The sequence below is a fragment of the Corythoichthys intestinalis genome, chromosome 7 (assembly GCF_030265065.1).
Source record: "Corythoichthys intestinalis isolate RoL2023-P3 chromosome 7, ASM3026506v1, whole genome shotgun sequence".
NCBI classification, from domain to species: domain Eukaryota; kingdom Metazoa; phylum Chordata; class Actinopteri; order Syngnathiformes; family Syngnathidae; genus Corythoichthys; species Corythoichthys intestinalis.
Genome location: NC_080401.1, coordinates 52,921,324 through 52,934,041, shown reverse-complemented (window position 1 = coordinate 52,934,041; position 12,718 = coordinate 52,921,324). Strand labels below are relative to the sequence as shown.

The following is a 12,718-nucleotide window of genomic DNA, read 5'->3' as shown; positions in this document are numbered from 1 at the left end:
TAACTGGAGAAAATTCTGGCACATCCATTCATTGATTTGATGAATGCATTTACTCAGGGTGACTAAGGGACTATAATCATGCGGGGACACAGAAATGTACAGTCGTGTGTCATCTGCATAGGCGTGATAGGAGATGTCATACTGTTCCATTATCTGAGCTAACGGAAGCATATAGATGTTAAATAAGAGTGGTGCAAGAATTGACCCTTGAGGGACTCCACACGTGAATTTGGTTTGTTCTGACTGATAGTTTCCGATTGACACAAAGAAATCCCTATCATGTAAATAGGATGTGAACCAGTGAAGAGTAGTGTCAGTAAGGCCTACCCACTGTTCCAATCTGCTGAGTAGTATGTTGTGATCAACCGTGTCAAATGCGGCGCTGAGATCCAATAGTAGCAGAACAGATGATTTGCCTGCATCGGTATTCCGACGAATATCATTTAGGACTTTGATAAGCACGGTCTCGGTGCTGTGTTGTTGCCGAAATCCAGGCTGAAATGAGTTAAAAAGATTGTTTTGCATCATAAAAGTCTGGATCTGTTCGAACACAACCCTTTCGATAATTTTCCCCAGGAATGTCAGATTTGATATTGGCCTGTAATTACTAATGGTTGAGGCATCCAGATTAGGTTTTTTTAGGAGCGGTTTTATTACTGCAGCTTTTAAAGTCTGAGGAAACTCTCCTGTTTGGAGAGAAGTATCTGAAGTATGTCCGGGGCTATGCAATGAAAAACAGTTTTGAAAAAGTTTGAAGGAAGGATGTCAAGGTAGCATGTTGTGGGCTTTAATTTTGACACAATTTCTGTTAAAGTGGCATAGTCCAAGAGGCTAAACTGTCTAAGATTGACGTGGGGGACATTTTGGGAGGCATTTAGTGTAACATTTGTTAATCTGGAGTTGCACACAGTCTGTCTAATCTTTAGTACTTTGTGTGTAAAGAATGCTGCGAAATTTTTACAGGACACCTCAGATGCCAATTCCTGAGGTATTGATGCTTGCTTCAAAGGATTTCAATACTTTTCTCCAGCCCATTTTTTGGAGTTTTATGCAAAGTCATAATGATTTAAAAAATCCATTCTTTTTTGTGTTTTTTCATTGCAAGCAAAACAAATGAAGGTATTACTACCAAAGCATTTGTAATTGCAATCATTTTCTGGGAGAAATTGAGCATTATCTGACAGAATTGCAGGGGTTCCAATACTTTTGGCTAGCAGTGTACTTTAGTAACTTTTTGAGAGAAATCTTTTTTTTCTTTACTTTTTTAAAATTGATTTTCTACATTTGCAACCATACAAAGTACAAGAACAGACAGAACAAACGAAAGCAAACCGACAATAACAAACAACAACAAAAACAGCAAGCTCGGATGAGTAAACAGGTACGTCATTAAAAGAGTGCAGAACAATGAAAGGTATGCAAGGGAGAAAGTACTACATAACACAAATGCCCTCGTCAGAATGCCAGAAACATGGTTGTGAGTGTAGTTCAGAAATGGTTTCCATGATTAGTCAAAAATATCAATTATGGAGTGCAAAACACAAGTTAGAAAGTCCAGTGGAATATCCTGTGCCATCCAAACAGTGAGGGGGGCCCTATCCATGATCGAGTGTGAGATATTTTTCCGGGCACAGAAATTCAGAATACTATAAAGTCTTTCCTGATATTTATCATTAATACGGTCATTCGTAAGACCCAAGAGAAGGGAAACCGGGTTGAAATCAACGCGATACTTTTAACTTGAGTAGATTTGTGAAGAAGAAACGTTACTCTTACTCTGCTACGTTGGGCTACATTAGAGTCCTTACATTTTTCCTCTTTATTACCGTAATTTTCTGACTATAAGCCGCTACTTTTTTCCTTCTTTTAGAATTCTGCGGCTCATAGTCCTTTGCGGCATATTTATTGATTTATTTAATAATTTGGGTTAATAAGCAGTGTTGAAAGTGGGCCAGAACGGTCAGGAACGCAGTTCTGGTATAAGATTCAGGGCCGGAACACAGTTCCGGTATACGGTGCTTTGATTCCGAAAATATGACGGCAACTGTCAAAACGCTATGTAAAAAAAATAATTATTATTATAAAGCTGCCACACATGCATTTTATTTCCAAGAAGAAAGCAACCAACCATCTACCAACATCCGATTTACATACACAAGTGTTAACAACAAGCACAATAAAGGGCTTGTGTAGCGTAATCCGTTTCCACCTATATTTATTATTTGTTTTATTCCACGGACAGCATAGTGGTTTCCCCAGCCGCTGCAGTTGTCTGAGTCTGACGATGACGAGTCACGTCAATGTGTGTGAATGCAGCATAGCAAAATGCCTGGACTCCTTTATCCGTTCAATTGGCTGACATACTGAAATGTGATCACCAGAGATAGTTAGCTCTGATTGGTTCAAATGTGCATTTTTTTCTGACACAGCAAAAAAAAAAAAAAAAAAAAAAAAGTTGAATTGATGCAACAAAAAAGGGCAATGCAACAGAAAATGGATCAATTTAATAGTAAGGCAAGAGTTAAGGAGGCATATTTATCATATTTAGTTTTATTTGCTCTGATGGGGAGGTTCGGAACATCTTAACTGTCAATGTGCACTTTGGACTTATATTTGTTCATTTATGTTAGGCTACTTATTCATTTCCTTATGATTTAAAAAAGTTAATGTTTGCACGACCTTCAAAATATATTCCATTTCACTCTGCATAATACAAGTCATTTGTACCTATTTTTGTCAGGGAACGGGAAGGCAGGTTGTGTGGACCCAAATGCAGGGAAAGGAGACGAGGCAGATTGATGGTGCAAAATGATTTAATTATGGCAGGCAAAAAAACAAAGTATCAACAAATAATGACGAGATTCCCAAAAACATAGCGGCAAACAAAACTCAGGCTACCAACAAAAGGTTAGGTATCAAAACTTACTGAGGGGAACACGAGGGCTTGGAGAGATGCGAGAATGCTGAGCAGAACAGACTTTGACAATGACGCAACAAGGACTGAAAAGAAACTGGGAGCTTATATACACACATAGACAAAGGGTAACGAGACAACGAGGAACAGCTGGGTAACACACTAGGATGCAGATTGCAGGACACTAGGAGAAGGCACAACAGGTGAAATCAATGGGCAATCACAGAGACAAGTCACACAAGGAGAAAACCAACACAAAACCTAACAATTTTCCTGAATTTTTGTTACTTACAGCAGGGATCCCCATTTGCCGGGCCGCGGACCGGTACCGGTCCGTGGCGCATTTGCTACCGGGCCGCACAGGAATAATAATTTAATAACGACCGCATTCTCGCCGAATTAACCCTGTGCCCCTGCTTAACACACAAATATCTCTGTCTATTCTAGATATAATACTATGGGATAGATTACAATGGTGTCATAGAAGTCCATTGATTGGACTGCTAGCAGTACATCTTGTTTGTGTATATAATATATCTATGTGCGCTTGTCCTCAATAAAAATGTATTAGGCCGCGGGCGCAGCACATTTGTTCCCGGAAATAATTAGCCCCCACACGAGCGGAGATAACTGGAAAACAGACGTCTTTGGAGATATTTTTACGGCGAAAAGGGCACCTGACGAGCCTACACCCTCGAAGACCTACGAACTGCGAAGGAGTGGATTCGTGACCCGTTTGTGAATAAACAGAGATCGCAAATGACGGGGACCTTATTAAACGTACATTCAAGACAACAACTCTACCGAGGTTCTGGATTAAAGTCATTCTGGAATATCCTAACATCGCAACAAGATCATTGAAAACCCTGCTACAATTTCCAACATCGTATCTTTGTGAAGCGGGCTTCTTAATTAATGTTTAACGACAAGGCGAAGTCGTTAATGGTGAGCGCGGTGTGCAGCTGTTGTATGCCGCTTACATGGCAGGATGAATCTGAGAACTTTTCTACAAGTCTGTCATGTTCCCTGCCTCTCTGGTTCACTCACCTGCCTTTTCCCGCCTCTCGGCTTGGCACAGCTGCTACTGATCATCGTTAGGGGAGTATTTAAGTGGCAGGCTCACATCACTTCACTGTCTGATCGTTCCAGCACAAATCTTCACGTCCTGAGACCTCCTTCATATGTAACCCTGCCTGCTCTTGTTGACGGCCACGCAACCACGCCTGACTTCAGTAATCCGGTCTGCCTCTTTTTGCTGTTTTTACACTCTGCTGTTGATTGCAATAAACGGCCTCCTGGCCAAACTGTCAAGCTTGTCGCCGAATCTGCATTTTGGTTCCAACACACACCTGGCTAATCATGACAGAACGATCAGACCAGAACATGGAGCCTGCAGATCCGGTTCTGTATCACGTCGCCCTCAGAGCCCAAGAACAGCGACTCCTGCAGCAAGAGGAACGGCTTTCCTCCCTCCATGTATTTCTGAAAGAGATAACTGATCGACAAGAGTCCATGATACAGAGCTTGAACTCCCAGCTTGGAAACATCGCTCTTCAACTCCAACCCACAGCCCAATCAGTCGGGCCGACCGCTGCTCGTATGGACCAACCCAACCTGCTCTCCGAGGGACCATCGGGGGCTCCAATCACACAGGCAAACTTACAGCTGTCCCGTCCGGAGCGCTTTTCAGGTGACACGGGAGACGTCCGCACCTTCTTAACACAATGTGAGCTCCACTTTGAATTACAAGCCTCTGCCTTCCTGACTGAGCGTTCCAAGGTGGCGTATGCCATTTCCCATCTCTCAGGGAAAGCCGCAGCTTGGGCCACCGCTGAGTGGAGCCGTAATTCGCCTGTATGCTCATCTTATCAGACTTTCACCAGCTCCTTGAAACAGGTTTTTCAAAGCAAACCGCCAGGAAGAGAGGCGTCATTAGCCCTAATGAACATGCGACAGGGGAAACGCCGAGTAGCTGACTTCGCCATTGAATTCCGTACGCTGGCGGCCGACAGCGATTGGAACCCATCCGCATTGACTGATGCATTCTTCCAAGCTCTGTCTGACCCCATCAAGCTGGCCATGGTAGCCATCGACATTCCTGCCGACCTGGACTCCCTCATTGCACTGGCCATGCAGATTGACCGACGCCTTGCCGAGCGGGACCAGGAAGGACGACGTCTGCCACGGCAACCTTCTCACCACAATCATGGGAACACCAACTCTTACCTGCCGCGACCTCAACAGCTCTCTCCTCAACCCCTTCCGCCTCGAGAACCAACGCCGGAGGAGCCAATGCAGCTGGGTCGTACCCGTCTCACCCCAGAGGAACGTCACCGCAGAGCAAGAGATAGACTATGTTTTTACTGCGGACAACCTGGCCACGTAGTCAACAAATGTCAAGTCAAGGCCGCATTATACCCAGCAAATGCATCAGCCCAGGTGAGCCTGAATATCATCAGTAATCCAGGGAGCGTCACTCCCTCCGTTATCTTGTCTTCACCCCATTGTCATGTCACAGTTTCAGCTTTCATTGACTCGGGTTCAGAAGCTAACATGATAAACCTCCGTCTTGCTAGGCGTCTGTCACCCTGCCTGGTTCGTCTGATTAGCCCCCTGGCGGTCAAGGCTGTCGATGGCACCCCCCTTGGATCAGTCACCCATCGGACTCAATCGGTTTGTGTGACGTTTACAGACACCCATTCTGAGAATCTTTGCCTTCATGTCTTTGATCACATGCCCCATGAGCTAATCCTTGGTCTACCGTGGTTAAAGCAACACAACCCACAATTAGACTGGAACACTGGCAATATAATAAAGTGGGGAAAAGACTGCATGGACTTGTGTTTTCCGCGACTTCCTCTAACCTTGGTCCCTCCTTCTGATCTCACCAATGTTCCAAGTTGTTATCATGACCTCTCGGAAGTCTTCAGTAAAAGCAAAGCTACTTCGCTTCCCCCCTTCAGAGAAATAAATTGTGCTATAGAACTTTTGCCAGGTACCACCCCACCACGAGGCAAGCTCTATTCCTTGTCTGCACCCGAACGTAAGGCCATGGAATCGTACATCCAGGAATCCCTGGCCGCGGGCCTGATCCGTCATTCCTCTTCCCCGGCTGGGGCCGGTTTCTTTTTTGTAGAGAAGAAAGACAAGACACTAAGACCATGCATTGACTATAGAGGCCTAAATCAAATCACAGTCAAGAATCGTTATCCTCTCCCGCTAATATCGTCTGCCTTTGAGTTATTGGAAGGTGCTAAAGTCTTCACAAAACTGGACCTGCGCAATGCGTACCATTTGGTGCGCATACGGCAAGGAGACGAGTGGAAGACAGCCTTCAACACCCCTTCAGGACATTATGAATATCTCGTCATGCCATTTGGACTCACCAACGCACCCTCCATATTCCAGAACCTTGTAAACAATGTTCTTGGTGACCTGCTGAATAAGAATGTATTTGTGTATCTTGACGATATCTTGATTTTCTCCCACGACCAGGAATCACACCAGCAGCATGTACGGGCAGTACTTCAGCGACTGCTGCAGAACCAGCTGTATGTCAAAGCTGAAAAATGCGATTTCCATAAATCCTCCGTTCCATTTCTCGGGTACATTCTCGCCGAGGGTAAGGTCAAGATGGATCCTGAAAAGATTTCGGCTGTCCGGAACTGGCCCGTACCAAAGAACCTAAAAGAGCTACAGCGATTCCTGGGTTTTGCTAATTTTTACAGAAAATTCATTAAGAATTATAGTACCATTGCCTCACCCCTGCATTCTCTCACTTCCACCCATAGACGCTTCCAGTGGACAGAGCCATGCCAGAAGGCATTTGATCTGCTGAAGAACCGCTTCACCTCTGCCCCCATTCTCTCCTTGCCAGACCCGGCTCACCAATTCATTCTGGAAGTGGATGCCTCGGATGTGGGAGTCGGAGCTGTGCTCTCCCAGAGAAATCCCATGGACGGTAAACTTCACCCCTGCTACTTCATGTCGAAAAAATTGTCAGAGACGGAGAAAAATTATGATGTTGGTGACAGAGAACTATTAGCAATTAAACTAGCCATAGAAGAATGGCGGCACTGGCTTGAAGGTGCGTCACAGCCCTTTTTGATCTGGACTGACCACAAGAACCTGTCATACCTCAAGACTGCTAAACGCCTGAATTCACGCCAGGCCCGTTGGTCTCTGTTCTTTAACCGGTTCCAATTCCATATCTCATATCGACCAGGGTCCAAGAACACGAAACCAGACGCATTATCCAGGATATTCGATTCAAGGAAAGACCCCTCTGAACCGATGCCAATCGTGCCTGAATCCTGTTTCTTATCCGTGCTGTCATGGGATATTGAAGGCAAAGTAAAATCTGCTCTTGAGTCCACAGAGATTCCATCAGAGTGCCCCAAGGAAAAACTATACGTGGTGCCTGATCTTCGCGGTGAGGTTATCCACTGGGCCCACACTCTCAAGACCTCCTGTCATCCGGGTATCACCAAAACAACTTTTGTCATATCTCAGAGGTTCTGGTGGAAAGCCATGCGCAACGATGTGACCGAATATGTCAACGCCTGTTCAGTATGTGCCTCTTGCAAGCCATCTATGCGCAGACCAGTTGGTGAGCTCCATCCCTTACCTATACCATCCAAACCCTGGTCACACATATGTATGGACTTTGTAACTGGTTTACCCCCATCCTCTGGCAACACCGTTGTTCTCACAGTAGTAGACAGATTCTCCAAGATGGCACATTTCATCCCATTACCAAAATTACCGTCTGCCAAGGCACTGGCGCAAGTACTGATGTACAACATCTTTCGCGTGCATGGCTTCCCCACGGATGTGGTTTCTGATAGGGGACCACAGTTCGTTTCGGCTTTCTGGAAAGCCTTCTGCAAGATGATAGGGGCAACCGTCAGTCTTTCATCTGGGTTCCACCCCCAGTCCAACGGTCAAGCGGAAAGGCTGAACCAAATTCTCGAGACTGGTCTTCGCTGCCTGGCGTCCCAGGACCCCTCCACGTGGAGCGAGAAGCTGATGTGGCTGGAGGTGGCACATAACACTCTTCCATCATCAGCAACAGGCTTCTCACCCTTCCATGTTGTTCATGGCTTCCAGCCCTCACTCTTTCCTGCACTCGATAACAACTCTCCAGTTCCTTCAGCTCTCGCCTTGATCCGTAGATGCCGTCGGACCTGGGAACGAGCTCGACGCATTTTGCTCCGTCGTTCGGCCATCTACAAGACCACTGCGGATCGCAAGAGGTCTGCTGCCCCGACATACGCTGCGGGTAACCGGGTCTGGCTGTCTACACGACATCTGCCTTTGAAGGTCCAGTCGAGGAAGCTTGCTCCCAGGTTTGTGGGTCCCTTTCCGGTCTCTAAAGTTATTAATCCAGTCTCCGTGCGCCTGCAGTTACCCCAGTCCATGAGAGTCCATCCCACTTTTCATGTCAGTCAGCTGAAACCTGCCCGTGCAAGTCGTCTTGTCCCTCCGGCCAGACCCCCGCCGCCCGCCCGGTTTGTGGATGGCGGGCTGGTCTATTCTGTCCGGCGGCTCCTGGCGGTGCGGCGTCGCGGCCGGGGTTTCCAGTATCTGGTTGACTGGGAGGGGTATGGCCCTGAGGAGCGTTCCTGGATTCCCTCCCGGTTCATCGTGGATCCCGCCCTCATCCGTGCCTTCCATGCTGCCCATCCTGAGGCGCCTGGGCCGTCGGGTGCCGGCCGTTGAGGGGGGGCCCTGTCATGTTCCCTGCCTCTCTGGTTCACTCACCTGCCTTTTCCCGCCTCTCGGCTTGGCACAGCTGCTACTGATCATCGTTAGGGGAGTATTTAAGTGGCAGGCTCACATCACTTCACTGTCTGATCGTTCCAGCACAAATCTTCACGTCCTGAGACCTCCTTCATATGTAACCCTGCCTGCTCTTGTTGACGGCCACGCAACCACGCCTGACTTCAGTAATCCGGTCTGCCTCTTTTTGCTGTTTTTACACTCTGCTGTTGATTGCAATAAACGGCCTCCTGGCCAAACTGTCAAGCTTGTCGCCGAATCTGCATTTTGGTTCCAACACACACCTGGCTAATCATGACAAAGTCATTCCATGATCAAATGTAAGTTAATATTCCTTTCTTTCAAGAAAGTTTGTAGTGTTTACTTTGGAATCGCTGCATTTGCGCATTTTGCAGCTATGTTTAATGTTACGCGCATGCGCAGAACCGCATCGTAGCAATTTTTGATGGGTTGTAAAATTTGTCAGAACACTGGTCCGTGAAAAAAAGACCCAAATAACACCGGTCCGTGGTGCAAAAAAAGGTTGGGGACCCCTGACTTACAGGATATCTTTATTATTAAAAACACAGCAAAAAGTAAATGTTTACATTAACTTCAATTTTAATATACATCTTATGCTCTCAAGTAGTTAAAATTTGGCATTTAGTATGTGAGGAAATGAGGGAAAATAAAAATTAGGTGATAGAGGTTGGGGTTGTTGCTGTTTTTATTAACTTTTATTTTGCAAATCATTGAAAAAAAAATACAATTTTGAATGAAAATCAGTTTTTGTATGTGTTATAGAAATAACTGACCAATCTTTACATTTCAGTAGTTTTGACCCCCTCCCCACCCAAAAAAAATAAATAATTTTTTAAAAATATTTTTGGCTACGTGGCAACTTTCACGTCGTGGAGTTCTGGCAAGAAATTCTAACCACTTTCACCCCTGTTAATAGGTAACACTTTATTTGACAGCGGCATCATAAGACCGTCATAATTATGACATGACACTGTAATGGACATTAAAGAATGCTTATGACAGATATCATTAGGTGTCATCCAGCAAATTATGTCACTAACTCCATTTATGTCCATTTTGGTTCTTTTACATCCATTCAAAAGCGAGATAATTTGCCGGATAACACTAAATGACATCTGTTATAAGCATTCACTAATACTCATAACAGTGTCATGTCATAATTATTATTGTCGAATGATAGTCTTATGGCGCCACTGTCAAATAAAGTGGTACAAAATACCATGACTAGCAATTAATTAAACAACTGGAACAGAAACTGAAGATACAATAGCACAAAACATGAATTTTGATTGTTATTTACATGTGGTGGGCTGCAATGCATGCTAGGAGGCATGTTGGACGACAACTGTTGACAGCAGAGGTTGACTGTCTCCCCAAAGGGAGCGGTGATGGCCAAATGAAGCTTCTTGAAGCAATGAAGCGTTAATGAGGGTTCATTTGGTAATATCACAGTTGTATGATGCCGCTGTCAAATACATTGTTACCAATTGATATCTTATGGTGTAAATAAAAAATCCAATAATACAGTGAGTACAGCTGCAGCTTATAGTCCAGTGCGGCTTACCTACCAACAAATGCCGTTTTTGTATCAAATTTGGTGGGTGGCAGCTTATAGTCAGGTGCGCCTTATAGTCCGAAAAGTACGGTAGTACATTTTTTCGATTAAAGTAGTTATATTATTCATATTTACGTTACGTAAATGGGAAGTTGCTTGGGGTACTTGGACTTCAATTCTTGGCAACCTAAAAGTCTGTGTGGACACAAAACAGGATTTAGCGACTAGCATAGGGCGGGCGATGCGATGCCACACCAAAAAAACCCATCTGGTCTGACTCTGAACTGAGGGCCACGAAATACTGTCCCATGGGCTGCAAATGGCCCCCAGGCTGCACGTTTGAGACCATTGCCCAATAAGATCTAATAAAAACATTTAAGAAAAATAATAATAAATCACAATTTGTGCATGAAAGGGTTAAGTAGAGAATACATTCAACACGCGTGTCAAGATAGCACCACTGTTAGGTAAACCTGAGCAGGATAAAAGGACACAAATCATATGCAAACTGCCGGCTAATGCATTACTTCGGGGATCTCGCGTCGGCACTTTGAAATGAAACTAAGCATTTATATTGTGTAACTGCCCAGCAAAACAGCATCACGCAACAATACAGATGAGCCCTTGTTGGTCCTCTTGGCATTTAGCGGCTTTTTTTGTTTTCACAATTGACTCACTGGCAATAATTTTTTTTTTCCCCTTGCTGAAAGCTTGGCGATGACCTCATGCATTTGCGGTGTGCGTATTATTGTTGCAGGTGCGCCGGTGACTCTCCACAGGCCAGGCAGCTGTTGTCTCTGACTCTGGATCGAGCTAGTCACACGCTCATTCTGGCCTTCCCCTCCTGTGTGGTGCGAGTACCTGTGGCTCGCTGCCAGCTCTACTCGCGATGCATAAAGTGAGGCCAACATTTTTTTTTTTTAACACACATACATGAAACCTAACACGCATACACTTTGATACACTTGCTTGTTGCATGCATCCACACACATGCGCACAATTTAATTTCGAATTCATTTACAATTGAGAGACATCTTTGTTTCTACTATAATTAGGGTTGTTCCGATCATGTTTTTTTGCTACCAATCGTTTTAGTTTGAGTATCTGCCGATCCCGATATTTCCCGATCCGATTGCTTTTTTTTGCTCCCGATTCAATTCCAATCATTCCCGATAACTTTTCCCGATCATATACATTTTGGCAATGCATTAAGAAAAAAATGAATAAAACTCGGACGAATATATACATTCAATAAGTACTGTATTTGTTTATTATGACAATAAATCCTCAAGATGGCATCTACATTAACATTCTGTCTGTGAGAGGGATCCACGGATAGAAAGACTTGTAATTCTTAAAGGACAAATGTGACTAAATATTGCCATCTAGTGTATTTGTTGAGCTTTCAGTAAATGATACTGCAGCCATGCCCAAATGCATGATGGGAAGTGGAACCATGACTGTGCGTAGTGCTACCAATTGATACATCTTCTCTGCGTTGGGAAATAACATAGGGTGTTAGGAAAAAGATCAATTACTGCCTTGCTTCACCTTGCTTCCCACGATATTTCTAATGGTAGGGAGAGGGATTGCAAGGCTTTAGCCAATTAAAAAAAGGCTCCAAAGGATGCTAAAATTCACTCTACTCATTTTACGCTGCCTTTTAGCTCTCTATATAGGTAAAACGGCACCATTAAAGATTGAGCGCGACAATGCGTGAGTGGGTCGTGCAGCGCATGCATTAATTGCGTTAAATATTTTAACGTGATTAATTTTTTAAAAATTAATTACCGCCATTAACGCAATAAATTTGACAGCCGTACTTTAAGCCAAAACTAAAGACTCTGGATGAGTGTAAGACATTTTGTCTGTAACATTAAATGCAATTAGAAAACGATTTAATTTAAAAAAAAAAAAAAAATATATATATATATATATATATATATATATATAGTAAAAAAAGGCATGTCCGATATTTTTTTGCCGATTCCGATACTTTGAAAATGACGTGATCGGACCCGATGGATCGGGATGCCGATCGATCGGGACATCTTTAGTAGAAACTTTTCGATAAACTAAAACCAATCATCAGTATTATTAGTAATTACAGAATGGAAGATTTACAATGACTGATGATTATTCAAAATAACATAAATGGTCACATATTACAATCAGAAATATTAGTTTTGTCGGTACAAATAGAAGTACAGTCGTACCTAAACATACGAATGCATCGACATACAATCCTTTTGACATCCGACGTAAAATTTGAATCGTCCTTTGTCTCGACATATGACGACCTGCTCGAAATTCGATGATTTACAGCAACGTTGCAATTTCGTTTTTTTCCCATAAGACTGAGGCACGGCGGATTTCTTGTGAGAGAAATCACCATAGGTCCCAAGAAGGTTAGCGCAAGTGGTGAAAAAGGTGCCCTTTGAAATTAA

General features: G+C 44.0%; 1 protein-coding gene across 3 annotated transcripts in view; it reads left to right on the top strand.

Moving 5' to 3' along the window:
• The window catches only part of sema6bb (sema domain, transmembrane domain (TM), and cytoplasmic domain, (semaphorin) 6Bb), a 541,651-nt gene that overhangs the window by 403,453 nt on the left and 125,480 nt on the right, over positions 1 to 12,718 (top strand). For all 3 annotated transcript variants that reach the window (XM_057840421.1, XM_057840419.1, XM_057840420.1), the window contains one exon: positions 11,029 to 11,169. In XM_057840421.1, coding sequence (XP_057696404.1) covers positions 11,029 to 11,169 — 141 coding nt within the window. The remainder of the gene's footprint in view (positions 1 to 11,028; positions 11,170 to 12,718) is intronic.